Source organism: Salmo salar, chromosome 19 (genome assembly GCF_965601325.2).
Source record: "Salmo salar chromosome 19, fSalSal1, whole genome shotgun sequence".
Taxonomy (NCBI): Eukaryota; Metazoa; Chordata; class Actinopteri; order Salmoniformes; family Salmonidae; genus Salmo; species Salmo salar.
In genome coordinates this window covers 55,374,402-55,393,366 of record NC_138309.1, presented here as the reverse complement: position 1 = coordinate 55,393,366, position 18,965 = coordinate 55,374,402, and the positions used below count along the sequence as shown (strand labels likewise).

The window sequence follows — 18,965 nt, the reverse complement described above, 5'->3', positions numbered from 1 at the left end:
TTTCACCAATGTCAATTTTCTCCTCATTTATTTGATGGCTGCCCATATACACTATAAACTGGCTGAATCCAGTCTAATTGACTTACCAGCTTCTTCATGAGTTTAGGATGATAACGATTTTGGTTTCTCTGTTAGTGATCCTCAACCTGTGGCCCTCTCTCGCCCCCTGCAGGCCAAGTCGTGTATCTGTCACATGTGCGGCGCCCACCTGAACCGGCTCCACTCCTGCCTCTCCTGCGTCTTCTTCGGCTGCTTCACCAAGAAACACATTCACGAGCACGCCAAAAACAAACGACACAATCTAGGTAAGATGATCACATGCACGACAAACCGATACAACCCTGCTTATGAGAACGTCACAGCAAAGCGCTGTGTGGCTGTAGTGTAGCTCCTCCCCTATGGACCACAGCATGAGTCCCACCATCTCAGCCCTGCCCTCCGAGAGGAGAGGTCATAGAACATCTGCTCTGCTCCACTGCCTCAGTCTCCTAATACATTCATATTCAACACATCAGACCTGATCAGCACCACCACAACACTCCGCCCACTGCCAGGTCTCCCCCCGAAACATCAAAGACCTCTAATTACCCCCTCCGCTTAACGAGGTAGGCCTCGGCCGCCCCTCCGCCGCCTCTACTCACACAAGTAGCTAATTCTACTGTTGCGGAGGAGGGTAATAAAGCACCCAGCCTGTTTCATAAATAAACACAGTGGCCTTTTGTTCTCCTCAAGGGAAAGCATTAAGATGAGAGAAAGCACAGCTTTTTTTAATGGCAGCAAACCCCCAAATGATCACCCAGAGACCCCATGTCAAGCTGAACGTGTCCCACCTAGACTCTAGGCACCAATGAGTTGGTTGCTGCAGCTAGGTCATTGGATTGCAGACCAGGGTCCAAATAGCCTTGTCCTCTTCCTTATTTCAATACTTTTTTCAGTACTGTGCAACTTCACTGCAACGCAAAGTAATGGTCCTCCGGCTCGGAGCTAGGATAGGATATACACTCACTGGCCAGTTTATTAGGTACACTAATCTAGTGCCAGCTCGACCCCTTGTCTCCAGAACAGCCTGAATTCTTCAGGGCATGGATTCTAAAAGGGATGTTGGTCCATGCTGACATCATGCAGTTTCTGCAGATTGGACGGCGGTACACCACCAACACCAGCCTGTACTGTTGACACCAGGCAGGATGGGTCCATGGACTCATGTTGCTTTCGCCAAATCCTGACTCTGCCATCAGCAAGACGCTACAGGAACCGGGATTTGTCGGACCAGGCAATGTTTTTCCACTCCTCAATTGTCCGCTGTTGGTGACTGCGTGCCCACAGGAGTCGCTTCTTGTTTGTAGCTGCTAGGAGTGGGACCCGGTGCGGTAGTCTGCTGCAATAGCCCATCCGCGACAAGGAACAGCAAGTTGTGCATTCCGAGATGCTGTTCTGCACACCACTGTTGTCCTGCGCCTGTTGACTTGCACGATTCTTGCCGCTCTCCTTCGACCCTTGTTTTCGCCCACAGGACTGCAGCTGACTGGATGTGTTTTGTTTGTCGCAGCATTCTCGCTAAAAGCTAGACACTGTCGTGCATGAAAAGCTAAGGCGGCCGGCCGTTTCTGAGATACTGAATCTGACGTGGCTGGCACCGATGATCATACCACGCTCAGTCGCTTAGGTCACTTGTTTTGCCCATTCTAATGGTCAATGGAACAGTAACTGAATGCCTCGATGCCTGTTTGCCTGCTATATATCACAAGCCACGGCAACGTGACTCTCTGTAGGAGAGATCCCTTTTTGTGAACGGGGTGGTGTACCTAAAACTGTCCACTGAGTGTGTGTATAGAAATTGCTTTTCTCCTCCCAATATAGGGAATAATGGACAAAGGTTATTGTGCCATGTTTAGATGTAGTAATGCTTGTTAGGGGGATGATATAGGCTAGTGTTAGTGGTGCGGCAGTGCAGGCTTCCTATGTGCTTGGCAACACAGACAGTTCAGTGTTATCTCCTAGCCCAGGCCCGTGCGCGCCCTCCCTCCCAGCCACTCTGGAGATTTAATTGGTGTGTTAATTAGGTTAGCTACTGAATAAAAATGTGCCAGCGTGCAGATAGATTTACGCTACAGCAGCAGCAGAAGAAAAGGACAGATCTCACTAGACTAGCGTGCAGGGTAATTAACACGTCTTCGTAAACGCTACAGAATTCAATTAAAACGATTCCTTCTCTTCTTGATCCTTTCACTCCATTTTCCTTTAAAAAATGTTATTTTTCCTTTCAGATATTTGGTCTGTTCTTCTATTTACCTCATGTTATGGTTGTCTTCTCTTTCTACCCCTCCCATTTCTGCGTTCCCATGGTTACCTGAAGGTCCGTTGGTTTATTTTTGTTTTGGTCTTCTCTCCAGCAATAAGCCTGGTCTCACCTTGTTACGCAACTCTGTTCGTTCTCTCTCCTGTTCTTATCGTACCATTGACAGCGTGGCTGTCATTCAATCTGATGCCTAAGGCTAGTGTTTCACTCTCTCTGTCCTGTTGCACTCGATTAGTGAGCTGCCTCCGTCGTGTATGTGACAATCTGCAGGGAAGTTCTCTTTTCACTGCAATATCAGCATTATAGGCTTAGGTGCAATATCCACGGCATATTGCGTCTGTAGAACAAAGTTTTTATTTGTTTTGGTGTGAATTGAATCTACAGGCGGACTTGATGTTCTTGAATTTGCTATCAGCTACAGCTTGGCACTAATTCACCTATACCTGCAGGGCCCAGCCTGACACTTTCAATCCATTCAGTCACACCAGTCAACACCATATCTTATCCACATTAATACTGTAATTGATCATGTGGCCGACCATTTACACACACACACGCGCGCACGACGTAGACCTGGTGCTCTTAACGTCTGCCTCAAGCAGACAATTTAGAGGCAGGTTGTCATGGGAACTGCAAACAGGTATTGACGCTGCGGTTGCTTAAAAGGTGAGGAGGATATGATAGATAATGGGATAGAGAGGTAGCGTTCACCTGTTTTCTGTCTGTCTCTGTCCCGCTGGCTGTGTGTCTCTGTCCCGCTGGCTGTGTCTCTCTGTCCCGCTGGCTGTGTCTCTCTGTCCCGCTGGCTGTGTCTCTCTGTCCCGCTGGCTGTGTCTCTCTGTCCCGCTGGCTGTGTCTCTCTGTCCCGCTGGCTGTGTCTCTCTGTCCCGCTGGCTGTGTCTCTCTGTCCCGCTGGCTGTGTCTCTCTGTCCCGCTGGCTGTGTGTCTCTGTCCCGCTGGCTGTGTCTCTCTGTCCCGCTGGCTGTGTCTCTCTGTCCCGCTGGCTGTGTCTCTCTGTCCCGCTGGCTGTGTCTCTCTGTCCCGCTGGCTGTGTCTCTCTGTCCCGCTGGCTGTGTCTCTCTGTCCCGCTGGCTGTGTCTCTCTGTCCCGCTGGCTGTGTGTCTCTGTCCCGCTGGCTGTGTGTCTCTGTCCCGCTGGCTGTGTGGGTACCTGCATGCATGTATTTGACTAGACTCCCATTGCTCTCACTCTGTCTTTTTCGACTGTGGTGGGGGTGTTGGTAGACAAGTAAAGATGTCAGCATAAGGTGGCCTTGCAGAGGTATAGAATGTGTTCAAGAGTGGTGTAGCTGCTAGCTAGCTGCATACCCACCTTTCTCAACAGCTAACTCAACAGCCAACATAGCCTTGAGCTTATTCATTCCTTCCTCCCCCCATCTAATTTCTTCCTCTCTCGGTCTTTCTTTTTATCTTCCAGCTATAGACCTATTGTACGGCGGGATATACTGCTTTGTGTGCCAAGACTACATATACGACAAAGACATGGAACAGATTGCCAAAGAGGAACAAAGGAAAGCGTGGAAGTTGCAAGGTAGTTTCTTTCCCCTATTTAATCCCTCAGTCGGGCCCTCTGGCTTGTAACGTAGCACACTGACACCTCAGCTGTAGGTACATCTTTAGGGATCCACAGTGTACTACATTGATGCACCTCTTGTTGTACATGCACTATGTAAAACACCTGTATTCACTAATAGAGATTCCACTGCCTTGGGCCATGTATGTTTCCATATTTCTTATTCACTTCCTCTCAGGCTTATGGTTAAGCTACCTGGCTTGTTAAATTTAAGTTTATTTTTTGTTTTTGTTTTCTTTCCTGTTGTTTGTATGTCAGGTGTAGGGGAGAAGTATTCGACGTGGGAGCCCACCAAGCGAGAGCTGGAACTTCTGCGGCACAATCCAAAGCGCCGGAAAATAACAACAAACTGCACCATCGGTGAGGGCACCTCCAGCGCTGCACAGGCTGGCTACAGCTAGAGTTGTCTTGTTCCTGGTCCCTTTATCCTAGCTCCTTACCCTGGTCCCTTTTATCCTAGCTCCTTACCCTGGTCCCTTTTATCCTAGCTCCTTACCCTGGTCCCTTTTATCCTAGCTCCTTACCCTGGTCCCTTTTATCCTAGCTCCTTACCCTGGTCCCTTTTATCCTAGCTCCTTACCCTGGTCCCTTTTATCCTAGCTCCTTACCCTGGTCCCTTTTATCCTAGCTCCTTACCCTGGTCCCTTTTATCCTAGCTCCTTACCCTGGTCCCTTTTATCCTAGCTCCTTACCCTGGTCCCTTTTATCCTAGCTCCTTACCCTGGTCCCTTTTATCCTAGCTCCTTACCCTGGTCCCTTTTATCCTAGCTCCTTACCCTGGTCCCTTTTATCCTAGCTCCTTACCCTGGTCCCTTTTATCCTAGCTCCTTACCCTGGTCCCTTTTATCCTAGCTCCTTACCCTGGTCCCTTTTATCCTTACCCCTTACCCTTTCTGTGTTTCCAAATCTGAAGAAACCCAATGACGGGATAAGCGATATGGCAGAAGGAAGTTCTAAGGCTTGGTGGAGTCATTGCCGTATTGAACACACCAGACCTGCAAACACAGAAGGGTTAGAGGAAGGAGGCCGGGACTAACACAAGCCTGGTCTGCATCTCCCTTTCTGGGTGTAGTTCATTCCCTATGAGGTTCAGTGTGATGACAGCAGCTGCAGTGCAGACTGTGGGTGTCTGGAGCACATGGGTAGATACAACTCCCAGTCTCTCCTTAATCTCATTGCAGTTGGGTGTGTCTGAAAAGGTGTGCACAAGAGTGAAATATACACAGTAGTGTTAGGTACTAAATACACCGGACAACAAGGAAAATCTCAAACCAAGTTTATTCACCCAGTGGGTCAGACAGCTGAACAGCTTTAGGTGAAGTCTCCTCCTTTCCTCAAAGTTAAGTGATGCGGGTAAAAAACTGTTCCTTCTCCCTTAATGTGACCTGACCTCTGCCCCCATTCCTCACTACTCCACAGCTCTCCACCCTTATCAGTGCCCACCACCATGTGATTGCCTTTTCCCTTACTCAGTAACATTCCAAGCCCCTATCCATATCCAACCTTCATTGACCCCACCATATACATTCCTCCTACAGATAACCATTCACTTCTGGTGTAGCAAGTAGTTCAAATTACAACCCAACATTGAAGCCAGACTGTGGTCCTTCTCCTTTCCATAGGATACCTGATGTCTAACAATAACGTGAACGTTCCGTGTTCTCCTCTGTCCCTCAGTACCATCAACAAGGAGATTTCATATTTCAAGTTCAGAAGTCAGAACCCATCGGTAGTATGTTATCGATCTGGCATTTCTGAAGTGCTGTCCATTGGGGAAATAAAACCTTCCTCTCCTCCCTTTCTCATCCACACAGCGAGGGAGCAGCTCTGCTCAGACTGAGATGGAGAATCAATGGTGTTTAACAGCATCGCTGCAGGCTACTGCTAGCTGCTAGCCGCTCGCTGTCCCCCCTCTCGCTCTATGCTAAACGTAATGAGGTTGGATGAGATGAAAAAAGACCAAGTCTAAATGTGTTTTTGTCAAGCTGCCTGTGTGTGTTTGGCTGAGTCCAAGTACATTTAACCTGAATGAAGCCTAGGTGACACAGAGAATGGTGCATGATGGGGAATGTGTTCATGTCCAGAAGGCAGAAGCCTCCTCTCTCCTGACAGGTGCTCACAACTGGATCTGCTCGTCTTCTCCTCAATCCCTCTCTCGTTCCGTCCCTCCTCCTCATCCCTGTTTTCTCTCTTAACTAAACTCCCAGGGTTGTAACGTGAGCAGGTGGTCAGGAACGAGGGCTTTGGAGCAGGTCTCGGCTTCAGAGCATGGCATTTAGCCTCCGTCTGTGCGTGTCTGTCCAAGAGGGAGACAAATATTCAGTAGTGTATTATCGATCAGGGGTTTATGAAGTGCGGTAGAGTGGGGGGGGGAATGACCTTGGTTTCTCATCCCTCTCTTTCTCACCCCTCCTCCACACAGCGAGGGAGAAGCTCAGAGATGGAGGATTAATGGTGTTAAACGGCATCGCTGCAGGCTACTGCTAGCTGCTAACCACTCGCGTTCCCTCTGCGCCCTCGCTGTCTCTCTCTCTCTCGGTCTCATTCTCTCGTGAGAAATATCAAATGTGATAATTTTTTTTGTCAAGATGCGCTCTTGCCCCCTTAGGAAAGACGCAAAGAATGGTGCACTGTGGGAGGTGTTTTCGTGTCTGGAAGGGAGCGACCTCCTCACTCTTGTTTCTCCATCCCTCCTCCTTTTCCCTCCATCTCCCTTTTTCTTGTAACTAAACTTCTAGAGGGAGCAGCTGGTCAGGGCCAACGTGTGTGGCGTGTGTGTGTGCCTGGTGTCACCTGTCATCTCTCTGGGTCTCTTACCCTGTTGTCCTGCCAGTTTGGGGCTGCTGTGTTCACTCCAACGTTCCTCTAGGGACCACTGTGGCCATCTGTGATAGTGTGGCCTCCACTGGTTCTCCTTTACTGTGGTGCTTTTGGCACTGGGAATTATATTCAAGATGCCTTTTCTCTCTGTCTGTTTCTCTCTGTCTCTCTCTCGCGCGCTCTGTCTGTCTCTCTCTCGCGCGCTCTGTCTGTCTCTCTCTCGCGCGCTCTGTCTGTCTCTCTCTCGCGCGCTCTGTCTGTCTCTCTCTCGCGCGCTCTGTCTGTCTCTCTCTCGCGCACTCTGTCTGTCTCTCTCTCGCGCGCTCTGTCTGTCTCTCTCTCGCGCGCTCTGTCTGTCTCTCTCTCGCGCGCTCTGTCTGTCTCTCTCTCGCGCGCTCTGTCTGTCTCTCTCTCTCGCGCGCTCTGTCTGTCTCTCTCTCTCGCGCGCTCTGTCTGTCTCTCTCTCTCGCGCGCTCTGTCTGTCTCTCTCTCTCGCGCGCTCTGTCTGTCTCTCTCTCTCGCGCGCTCTGTCTGTCTCTCTCTCTCGCGCGCTCTGTCTGTCTCTCTCTCGCGCGCTCTGTCTGTCTCTCTCTCGCGCGCTCTGTCTGTCTGTCTCTCGCGCGCTCTGTCTGTCTGTCTCTCGCGCGCTCTGTCTGTCTGTCTCTCGCGCGCTCTGTCTGTCTGTCTCTCGCGCGCTCTGTCTCTGTCTCTCGCGCGCTCTGTCTGTCTCTCTCGCGCGCTCTGTCTGTCTCTCTCGCGCGCTCTGTCTGTCTCTCTCGCGCGCTCTGTCTGTCTCTCTCGCGCGCTCTGTCTGTCTGTCTCGCGCGCTCTGTCTGTCTGTCTCGCGCGCTCTGTCTGTCTGTCTCTCGCGCGCTCTGTCTGTCTGTCTGTCTCTCGCGCGCTCTGTCTGTCTGTCTGTCTGTCTCTCGCGCGCTCTGTCTGTCTGTCTGTCTGTCTCTCGCGCGCTCTGTCTGTCTGTCTCTCGCGCGCTCTGTCTGTCTCTCTCGCGCGCTCTGTCTGTCTCTCTCGCGCGCTCTGTCTGTCTCTCTCGCGCGCTCTGTCTGTCTCTCTCGCGCGCTCTGTCTGTCTCTCTCGCGCGCTCTGTCTGTCTCTCTCGCGCGCTCTGTCTGTCTCTCTCGCGCGCTCTGTCTGTCTGTCTCTCGCGCGCTCTGTCTGTCTGTCTCTCGCGCGCTCTGTCTGTCTGTCTCTCGCGCGCTCTGTCTGTCTGTCTCTCGCGCGCTCTGTCTGTCTGTCTCTCGCGCGCTCTGTCTGTCTGTCTCTCGCGCGCTCTGTCTGTCTGTCTCTCCCTTTCTCTCTCTCTCGTGCTCTCCCTTTCTGTCTCGCGCTCTCCCTCTCGCTGTCTGTCTCGCGCTCTCCCTCTCGCTGTCTGTCTCGCGCTCTCCCTCTCGCTGTCTGTCTCGCGCTCTCCCTCTCGCTGTCTGTCTCTCTGCCTCCCTTAGGTCTTCGAGGTCTGATCAACCTGGGAAACACGTGTTTTATGAACTGCATCGTCCAGGCCCTCACCCACACCCCCCTGCTGCGGGACTTCTTCCTGTCCGACAGACACAAGTGTGAGATGCAGTCCAACTCCTGTCTGGTGTGTGAGATGTCCCAGCTCTTTCAGGAGGTAAGGGCTTAAAAACATATTTCTCTTTCAGTCTCACACGCCTCCTTTCTCCTACCTCTTTCTCTCTCAGCCCATCTCTACAGCTGTCTAACCTCCTTCATCCGTCTCAGCCCAACTATCTTCACTCCTCTTCTCTCCCTCTAAAACTATTATTGTGGACGTACTTAGAACGTAGTATGGTTTAAGTGCCTGTTTCATCCTGCCCCTTCTCCAACCTTCATTCTCTCTCTTCATCCCCCTCTCTCCTTGTCCCATTTGTATCTGTCCCTCTTTTCCACATCCTCTGCCTCCTCCTAATGTTTCCCTATTCTTCCCTCTCTCTCAGTTCTACTCGGGCCACCGCTCGCCCCACATTCCCTTCCGGCTGCTGCACCTGGTGTGGACTCACGCGCGCCACCTAGCAGGCTACGAGCAGCAGGATGCCCACGAGTTCCTCATCGCTGCCCTGGATGTGCTGCACCGCCACTGCAAAGGTCTGCATCATAGTACACACACACACACACGCTACATTATAGCCTTAGAACTACCTTGTGGATACGGGAAGTATTCAGCCCCCTTTTCCACATTTTGTTACGTTTACAGCCTTATTGTTAAATTGTATAACATTTTATTTTTCTCATCAATCTACACACAGTACCCCATAATGACAAAGCAAAAACAGGTTTTTAGGAATTTTTTGAATTTTATTAGAAATAAAAAGAAAACTCACATTTTACATAAGTATTCAGACTCTTTACTCGGTACTTTGTTGAATCACCTTTGGTAGCGATTACAACCTTGAGTCTTCTTGGGTATGACGCTACAAGCTTGGCACACCTGTATTTGGAGTTTCTCCCATTCTTCTCTGCAGATTGTATCAAGCTCTGTTGGGTTGGATGGGGAGCGTCACTGCACAGCTTTTTTCAGGTCTCTTCAGAGATGTTTAATCGGGTTCAAGTCCGGGCTCTGGCTGGGCCACTCAAGGACATTCAGAGACTTGTCCCGAAGCCACTCCTGCGTTGTCTTGGCTGTGTGCTTAGGGTTGTTGTCCTGTTGGAAGGTGAATCTTTGTTTATGTGTAACTCTGTGTAACTCTGTGTCGCACTGCTTTGCTTTATCTTGGCCAGGTCGCAGTTGTAAATAACAACTTGTTCTCAACTGGCCGACCTTAAATGAAGGTGAAATAAAAATAAATACAAAAATTCACCCCACTCTGAGGTCCTGAGCGCTCTGGAGTAGGTTTTCATCAAGGATCTCTCTGTACTTTGCTCCGTTCATCTTTCCCTCGATCCTGACTGGTCTCCCAGTCCCTGCCTCTGAAAAACATCCCCATAGCATGATGCTGCTGCCACCACCATGCTTCACCGTTGGGATGGTACCAGGTTTCCTCCAGACGTGACTGTTGGCATTCAGGCCAAAGAGTTCAGTTTTGGTTTCATCAGACCAGAGAATCTTGTTTCTCATGGTCAGAGTCCTTTAGGTGCCTTTTGGCAAACTCCAAACGGGCTGTCATGTGCCTTTTACTGAGGTGTGGTTTCCGTCTGGCCACTCTACCATAAAGGCCTGATTGGTGGATTGCTGCAGAGCTGGTTGTTCTCTCATTTCCACAGAGGAACTCTGTCAGTGACCATCGGGTGCTAGGTCTTGGTGGTTCCCAACTTCTTCAATTTAAGAATGATGGAGGCCACTGTGTTCTTGGGGACCTTCAATGCTGCAGACATTTTTTGTACCCTTCCCCAGATGTGTGCCTCTCTACAATCCTGTCTCGGAGCTCTTCGGACAATTCCTTTGACCTAATGGCTTGGTTTTTGCTCTGACATGCACTGTCAACTGTGGGACCTTTATATAAGCTGTGTGCCTTTCCAAATCATGTCCAATCAATTGAATTTACCACAGGTGGACTCTAATCAAGTTGTTGAAACATCTCAAGGATGATCAATGGAAACAGGATGCACCTGAGCTCAAGTTTGAGTCTCATAGCAAAGGGTTTGAATACTTATGTAAATACGGTATTTCTGTTTTATATTTTTAATACATTTGCAAAAAATGTCTAAACCTGTTTTCACTTTGTTGTTATGGGGTATTGTGTGTTGATTGATGAGGAAAACTAATCCATTTTAGATTAAGGCTGTAATGTAACAACATGTAAAAAAAAAAACCAAAAAAGGAAGCGGTCTGAATACTTTCTGAATACACTGTATATACAGAGACGCATATATTACACAGGCTTACACACACACAGATTGTAGAAAGCAGACTGCTCTACTCAAATGGCACCCACACTCTCTACTTCAGCCACAGTCAACGGGTGGGAGGAAAAGCAGGAATATGAGCGAGGGGAAGAGAAGGAACTACGGAGGAGGAGAGTGTAGGATATGGCTGTGCTGGTCTGCTAACTAACTGCCCGGATGAGGCTGATAACTGACGGCCTGGATGAGATGAGATGACAGGCAGATAACTTACGGCCTGAGATGAGATGAGAGGCAGATAACTTACGGCCTGAGATGAGATGAGAGGCAGATAACTTACGGCCTGAGATGAGATGAGAGGCAGATGACTTACGGCCTGAGATGAGATGAGAGGCAGATGACTTACGGCCTGAGATGAGATGAGAGGCAGATGACTGACGGCCTGAGATGAGATGAGAGGCAGATGACTGACGGCCTGAGATGAGATGAGAGGCAGATAACTGACTGCCTGAGATGAGATGAGAGGCAGATAATTGACTGGCAGCCTGGATGAGATGAGCTGAGAGGCTACTAATTGACACAGACACTCTTTACATAAAAGCCCTGATTGTGTTTGCTTGGCTCTGTCGTCCTCCACCATTCCTCTCTCTCTCATCCCCTCTCTGATATTGTGGTAAGGGGGAGGGGAAGGTTGATGTGGTAGTTCGACATGCTTTGATTCTCAATCGTGTGTCCCTGTGCTCACCATGGAGATGACAACGGGAAGAAGGCTAACAACCCCAATAACTGCAACTGCATCATCGACCAAATCTTCACTGGAGGCCTGCAGTCTGACGTCACATGTCAAGTCTGCCAGTAAGCTCCTCTGTGTGTGTGTGTGTCAGTGTGTGTGTCATTGTTTTTTTCCTTCTATGTGACATTTATGCTTCATCCTTACTTTGTCTCTGTCTCTCTCTCTCTGTCTGTGCTCTTGTTGCATCATGTTTTACATCACTCAGTGTCAGCCCTGGTCTGACCCCCTCTCCTCTGCAGTGAGTCAGGGAGAGTGGACCTGATTTGAACAGACACACACCACCCACTGTTTCACTCCCTCTGCTGTAGCTGGTCCCTTACTGGACAGTGTAGATCGACAGTGTTCTATCCCCACCTGGTGGACACATGGAGCATTGCACAATCTTCGTTTGATGCACTGATATAGAAACCTTTGCAACATTTTGAATACGTAAACTCTGCAAAAAAAGAAACGTCCTCTCACTGTCAACTGTGTTTATTTTCATCAAACTTAACGTGTAAATATTGTGTGAACATAACAAGATTCAACAACTGAGACAATAACTGAACAAGTTCGACAGACATGTGACTAACAGAAATTGAATAATGTGTCCCTGAACAAAAGGGGGGTCAAAAGTAACAGTCAGTATCTGGTGTGGCCACCAGCTGCATTAAGTACTGCAGTGCATCTCCTCCTCATGGACTGCACCAGATTTGCCAGTTCTTGCTGTGAGATGTTACCCCACTCTTCCACCAAGGCACCTGCAAGTTCCCAGACATTTTTGGGGGGAATGGCCCTAGCCCTCACCCTCCGATCCAACAGGTCCCAGACGTGCTCAATGGGATTGAGATCTGGGCTCTTCGCTGGCTATGGCAGAACACTGACATTCCTGTCTTGCAGGAAATCACGCACAGAACGAGCACTATGGCTGGTGGTTTTGTCATGCTGGAGGATCATGTCAGGATGAGCCTGCAGGAAGGGTACCACATGAGGGAGGAGGATGTCTTCTCTGTAACGCACAGCGTTGAGATTGCCAGCAATGACAACAAGCTCAGTCCAATGATGCTGTGACACACCGCCCTAGACTGATGTTCGGATGTACCGATCCTGTGCAGGTGTTGTTACACGTGGTCTGCCACTGCGAGGACGATCTGTCTCCCTGTAGCGCTGTCTTAGGCGTCTCACAGTACAGACATTGCAGACATTGCAATATATTGCCCTGGCCTCATCTGCAGTCCTCATGCCTCCTTGCAGCATTCCTAAGGCACGTTCACACAGATGAGCAGGGACCCTGGGCATCTTTCTTTTGGTGTTTTTCAGAGTAAGTAGAAAGGCCTCTTTTAATGTACTAAATTTTCATAACTGTGGCCTTAATTGCCTGCCATCTGTAAGCTGTTAGTGTCTTAACCTCTTTGGGCTTGGGGGCAGTATTTTCACGTTCGGATGAAAAGCGTGCCCAGAGTAAACTGCCTGCTACTCAGGCCCAGAAGCTAAGATATGCATATTATTAGTAGATTTTGATAGAAAACACTCTGAAGTTTCTAAAACTGTTTGAATGATGTCTGTGAGTATAACAGAACTTGTATGGCAGGCAAAAACCTGAGAAAAATCCAACCAGGAAGTGGGAAATCTGAGGTTTGTAGTTTTTCAAGTGATTGCCTTTCCAATACACAGTGTAAATTTGGTCAGATTGCACTTCCTAAGGCTTCCACTAGATGTCAACAGTCTTTAGAATGTTGTTTCAGGCTTCTATTGTGAAAGGGGAGTGAATAAGAGCTGTTTGAACTTGTGGTCTGGCTGAAATGCTTTAGTTTAGTCGCGCGCGGCCGTGAGCACGAGCTCCGTTCCCTTTCATTTCTAAAGACAAAGGAATTGTCTGGTTGGAATATTATTGAAGATTTATGATAAAAACATCCTAAAAATTGATTCTATACATCGTTTGACATGTTTCTACAAACTGTAATGGAACTTTTCTGACTTTTCGTCTGGACTTAGTGCCCGCGCCTTGTGCATTTGGAATAGTGAACTAAACGCGTGAACAAAAAGGAGGTATTTGGACATAAAGATTAACTTTATCGAACAAAACAAACATTTTATTGTGGAAATGGGATTCCTGGGAGTGCATTCCGATGAAGATCATCAAAGGTTAGTGAATATGTAGAACGCTATTTCTGACTTTTACTGACTCTGCAACATGGCGGGTATCTGTATGGCTTGTTTTGGTGGCTGAGCGCTGTACTCAGATTATTGCATGGTGTGCTTTCACCGTAAAGCTTTTTTGAAATCTGACACAGCGGTTGCATTAAGGAGAAGTATCTATCTATGCACAACACTTGTATCTTTCAACGTTTATGATGAGTATTTCTGTAAATTGATGTGGCTTTCTGCAAAATCACCGGATATTTTGGAAACAAAACATTACTGAATATAACGCGACAATGTAAACTGAGATTTTTGGATATAAATATTAACTTTATTGAACAAAACATACATGTATTGTGTAACATGAAGTCCTATGAGTGCCATCTGATGAAGATCATCAAAGGTTAGTGATTCATTTTATCTCTATTTCTGCTTTTTGTGACTCCTCTCTTTGGCTGGAAAATGGCTATGTTTTTTTGTGACTAGGCGCTGACCTAACACAATCGCATGGTATGCTTTCACCATAAAGCCTTTTTGAAATCGGACACTGTGGTTGGATTAACAAGAAGTTAAGCTTTAAAATTGTGTATAATACTTGTATTTTTGAGGAATTTTAATTGAGATTTCTGTTTGAATTTGGCGCCCTGCACTTTCACTGGCTGTTGTCAAATCGATCCCGTTAATAAGAGGTTTAACAACCGCTCCACAGGTGCATGTTCATTCATTGTTTTTGGTTCATTGAACAAGCATGGGAAACAGTGTTTAAACCCTTTACAATGAAGATCTGTAAAGTTATTTGGATTTTTACGAATTATCTTTGAAAGACAGGGTCCTGAAAAAGGGACTTTTCTTCTTTTTGCTGAGTTTACATGCGAACAAATATTGTCACAGTGTTGTGACTACTGGTGGGGGTCATATTGATGGTTCCATAAGCTTCAGGTCTGTCAAAGGCCAAACCTTACAGTGCCATTCCCTCAGACTCCTCCCCTCTCGCCCTGTAGCGGTGTTTCCACGACAATTGACCCGTTCTGGGACATCAGTCTGGACCTGCCGGGGTCGTCCACACCCTTCTGGCCCCTCAGCCCCGGGGGGGACGGCAGCACACTCAACGGAGAGAGCCACCTCTCCGGGGCCACCACGCTCACAGACTGTCTTCGCAGGTACTACTCACCCCTTTATCTCGATTTCTTCCTCTCTCTTTCTCTATCCCTCTCTCCATCTATCAAGGGCCACCACTCTGACTGTCTACTCCGATATCTCATTACTACTCTTCACTTCCATATCACTTCCTGTTTGTCTCTCTAGTCTGCTGTCCAGCTCTCTCCACATCAATGGAGACACCATCAATCTCTTTCACACACACACTCACCCGGAGTGTGTTCTGACCATGGTCCCGTCTTCTGCAGGTTTACCCGACCAGAACACTTGGGGAGCAGCGCCAAGATCAAATGTAGCGGTTGCCATAGTTACCAGGAGTCCACCAAACAGCTGACCATGAAGAAGCTCCCCATTGTGGCGTGTTTCCACCTCAAAGTCAGTGTGTGTGTGTGTGTGTGTGTGTGTGTGTGTGTGTGTGTGTGTGTGTGTGTGTGTGTGTTCTGTCTGTATATGTGTAAAAGGTAGTGAGAGCTCCAGGTTTAGTTCCCTTTTCCACTTCAAACTCATGTCCTACTGCTGTTATCTCTACCCGCTCTCTCTTTTTCATGTTTTTCGCTCTCCTCTTTCTCTCTTCTCCCCCTCTCTCCAGCGGTTTGAACACTCAGCGAAGCTGCGGAGGAAGATCCCTACATACGTCTCCTTCCCCTTAGAGCTGGACATGACTCCCTTCATGGCCTCCAGGTCAGTCTGAACAATGAGCCAGGCCCACCGTGGAAAAGATGAAGGCTGCATCTCAGTAGTCTGAAGTTACTTCCTCATATTTTCGCCAGGTGAAGTCACCATGTGAAATGTCAGCCCTCTGATGGTCTCCTTGCTATGTAGCTTTCACGTGGCGATTCTCAAATCAGTGCCAATGAAGGAAAGGAGACAAGGAAAGGAAGCCCCTTGAGTCGACTGAGATGCAGCCCTTCTGTCATAGAATTAAATAGGTGTGTGTGTGTGTGTGTGTGCGTGTGTGTGTGTGTGTGTGTGTGCTGTCTGACCAACCACGTCCATTTTCTGTGTGTTTAATTGGTGTGTTAACTTAATTAGCCAAACACAGGTCTGTGTGTGTGTATGTACACATTAATGCAGAACTCCCTGTGCGTATCCCCTGATGCACAGCACGTCAAAACAACACCTGCTGCTGAGGTGGACTCAACTGGATTCAGATCGCTCTCCTCCAGAGAGGAAGAGCGATGCCTGGAACTGCATCAGTTCATTGACTGAATGAATGTGTGGGTGTGTATGAAAGAGATGTGTTATATTGGTGTGGAGGTGGGAATGTAATCTCTAGGGTTAGTGTCACACCAGGCAGTCAGTCAGGGGCCTCGTTGGAAACCGTGCCTGGCAGGGTGAGGTGTTAATGTCATAGCTAACTCGGCTTAATAGGGGTGCTATAGGATTCATTGTAATCTACATGTGCAATATTAAAGGGACCGTTCACCCAAATTACAAAATCACATTGGTTTCCTCACCCTGTAAGCAGTCTATGGACAAGGTGAGACGGCAAACCATGCTTTGGTTTAGTTTCCCTGGTACTGTTAGCAGTAGCATGTGGAAGCGGTGACAGGGAAACTAAATCAAAGCATGGATTGCCGCCTCATCTTGTCCATAGACAGGTTAAGGAAAACCAATATGTGATTGTCATTTTGGTGAACTATCCCTAGAGTGAAGCCTAAGGATGGCTTAGTATGACAGCCTTTGTTCATCGTTGCTGACATGTTGTCTGTGTGTCTTTCAGTAAAGAGAGCAGGATGAACGGACAGTACCAGCAGTCCGTAGACGTGTTCAACAACGACAATAAGTATGTGCGCTGTCCCTCTAACAATGGTACTAGGTTGCATATAAAGAACAAGAGCCAATTCACTGTCATTATATTATGTTCTCTCTTGCTTTGACTTGAACCAATTCTCATCCATTTTCTGCCTCGCTTCCTATCTCCTGTTCTCTCCCTCCAGGTATTCTCTGTTTGCGGTGGTCAACCACCAGGGCACTCTGGAGAGCGGTCACTACACCACATTCATCCGGCAGCACAAGGACCAGTGGTTCAAGTGTGACGACGCCGTCATCACCAAGGCCAGCATCAAGGACGTGCTGGACAGCGAAGGGTAAGCTCTGAAAATATCCTAAGTTTGAACTGTAGTCATAACAAGTAATATTTGTTCGCAAAAGTAGTACACTGGTAGTACACTTTACTAGTATTAGCAGACTGATATGTAGACGTCTGTAGCAGGGGCAGACTATTTATTTTGCTGCATCTCCCCTTTGGCAGAAAAGGTAGTTGTATAATTAAGAACAGTATCTTGCAGGATTCAATAGTTGGAATTGTAAGAGTTGACTGGAATCCAGAAAGAACAAAACCCTGTCCTCAAACATTTACATCAAATGAAATACTTTTCTTGATCAAATATATCAATAAAGTAGTTTTATATTCCACAAGTATGATCAGATTAACTGTTTTGTACAGATAATGCTGGTTTCAATTTTTTCACAAAAGTACTGGGTCTCTACTAGTCCTTTATTCAGCCATTTTTTTCTGTCTGCATTTGCCCCACCCCCGAGGCTTTTAAAAATTGTATTTAACCTTAGCTAGGCAAGTCAATTAAGAACAAATTCTTATTTTACAATGACTGCCTACTGGGGAATTGCCTTGTTCAGGGGCAGAACGACAGATTTTTACCTTGTCAGCTCTGGGATTTGATCCAGCAACCTTTCGGTTACTGGCCCAACGCTCTAACCAACCACTAGGCTACCTGCCACCCCAGTAGTGGTTTTAAATGATTATCTGACCCTGTATTACTGGTTAGGGGCAACTTTGACCTAGTCCAGCTAGGTCCTCTCCAAATGTAATCCACAACTCCATCTCCCCTTTCTGTTGTAGCCTCTACCTTCTGTTGTTCATATGTTTTTCATTATCATGAATAATTACTTGTATCAGTGTGGAATCTTATCGTTGAATCGCTCTCTGTTCTCAGGTACCTCTTGTTCTACCATAAACAGTTTCTGGAGTACGAATAGCCACCTTCCTTCAGCACTGATGTCAACAGCCACCAAGAGACTTGTAACAACAAGATGGCGACATGACGCACGCCTACCTGAAACTCTACATCAGTGAAATTTGAAGCTGGGGGAATGGAGGGAAAGGAAAATGAATCATGCATCCTTTCTGAGTAACGGACACTCCGAAACCAATCTGCACTGAAGCTACTCGGATCTACTTGATAAGGAGGAAGAGAGGAGAGGGGGAGGGAAGATCGCAGGATGGAGAGGGGGAGTGTGACTATGGAGGCCTTGTTGGAAGAGAAGGCGCTTCCTTCGCTCTCGATCTCCCTCTCTTTCTCTATTCTTGTTTCAGACAGACGGGCAGATGGAGGGACAGACTGACCGTGGGCACATCTCATAAAAACTTCACATTCAGTTATTTTATCATTTCTGAAATCCATCATTCCACCCACACATACACCCATCTACAAGTGACCAAGCATTTTCAAAGGCGGAAATATATTTGGTTGTCTAATTTCTTTATGCATTATTATTGCGCTGACTGCAGAACAAGCTGACAAATGGTATTTACAATATTGCAAAGACAAAAGTGGTAACTATAATCGTGGTTTGTGACTTTTTAGTAAAAAAAAAAAAAATACTGTATGATTAATCTAACACATCTATTTTTTAACTATGGAAGAAGCGGAGTGTTGTTCTGTGAAAAAGCTATCCTCTTTTGTGTTTTACTATTTGCGATGGCAGCGAAAATACATAACTATATTTTTATAATTAATTTTAGTCCTTGTTTATAGTTTCCCATCCTCCCCTCTGCCTCGAACAACCCTGTCCTTGTTATGTTGTGCAGTCATGTCTTTTTTGAAAAGAGACCGTATCACGTTTTTTTGTTTCTTGCGCTGATGGTATAATTCTTGTGTTGCTGACATATGGTGGGGAATTTGTTTCAGGTGATGCGTTGTTGTGAATAAGAAAAAGACTGGCACATTGTGTATCCTGCCGGAGACGATGGCTCGATCTGACAGTGTTAAACCTTGTCCACATGTTTCTCTAATTCCGTGTATGCGCACACGCATGTGTGTTGTGCATATGTTTGTGTACTGAATCAGTACTTCCCATTCAGCATGCTGTCTACGATGGATATAAAGTTGGTGTCGGAGATTTTTTTTTTTTTTTTTTTTTTTTTTTTTTTCACATCATTTATGTTAAAGTATGTATGTATGTATGTATGTATGTATGTATGTATGTATGTATGTATGCTAAAATAAGAAACCAAGGTATAAACTGAGTTACTTTATCGGCCAAGGATCATTATGGTCTAGTCAAGACTACATCCCCAACACTTTATCTGCTGCAAGAACTGGACACTGATGGTGAGACCCAAAATAAAAACCTTTATCTTTA

At 47.2% G+C, this 18,965-nt stretch overlaps 1 protein-coding gene across 3 annotated transcripts in view; it reads left to right on the top strand.

The window, feature by feature from the left end:
* Window positions 1–18,965, top strand: part of usp22 (ubiquitin specific peptidase 22) — a 38,546-nt gene extending 19,581 nt beyond the window's left edge. For 2 of the 3 annotated variants that reach the window (XM_014158409.3, XM_082965791.1), the window contains exons 2-13: window positions 173–305; window positions 3,737–3,850; window positions 4,151–4,252; window positions 8,173–8,339; window positions 8,665–8,812; window positions 11,260–11,362; window positions 14,423–14,581; window positions 14,828–14,954; window positions 15,169–15,260; window positions 16,303–16,365; window positions 16,520–16,669; window positions 17,537–18,965. In XM_014158409.3, the coding sequence (XP_014013884.1) occupies window positions 173–305; window positions 3,737–3,850; window positions 4,151–4,252; window positions 8,173–8,339; window positions 8,665–8,812; window positions 11,260–11,362; window positions 14,423–14,581; window positions 14,828–14,954; window positions 15,169–15,260; window positions 16,303–16,365; window positions 16,520–16,669; window positions 17,537–17,579 (1,401 nt within the window). In that variant the 3' untranslated portion in view covers window positions 17,580–18,965. Of the gene's footprint in view, window positions 1–172; window positions 306–3,736; window positions 3,851–4,150; window positions 4,253–6,630; window positions 8,340–8,664; window positions 8,813–11,259; window positions 11,363–14,422; window positions 14,582–14,827; window positions 14,955–15,168; window positions 15,261–16,302; window positions 16,366–16,519; window positions 16,670–17,536 lie in introns of those variants that run through there. The other variant, XR_014381643.1, reaches the window with a different exon arrangement.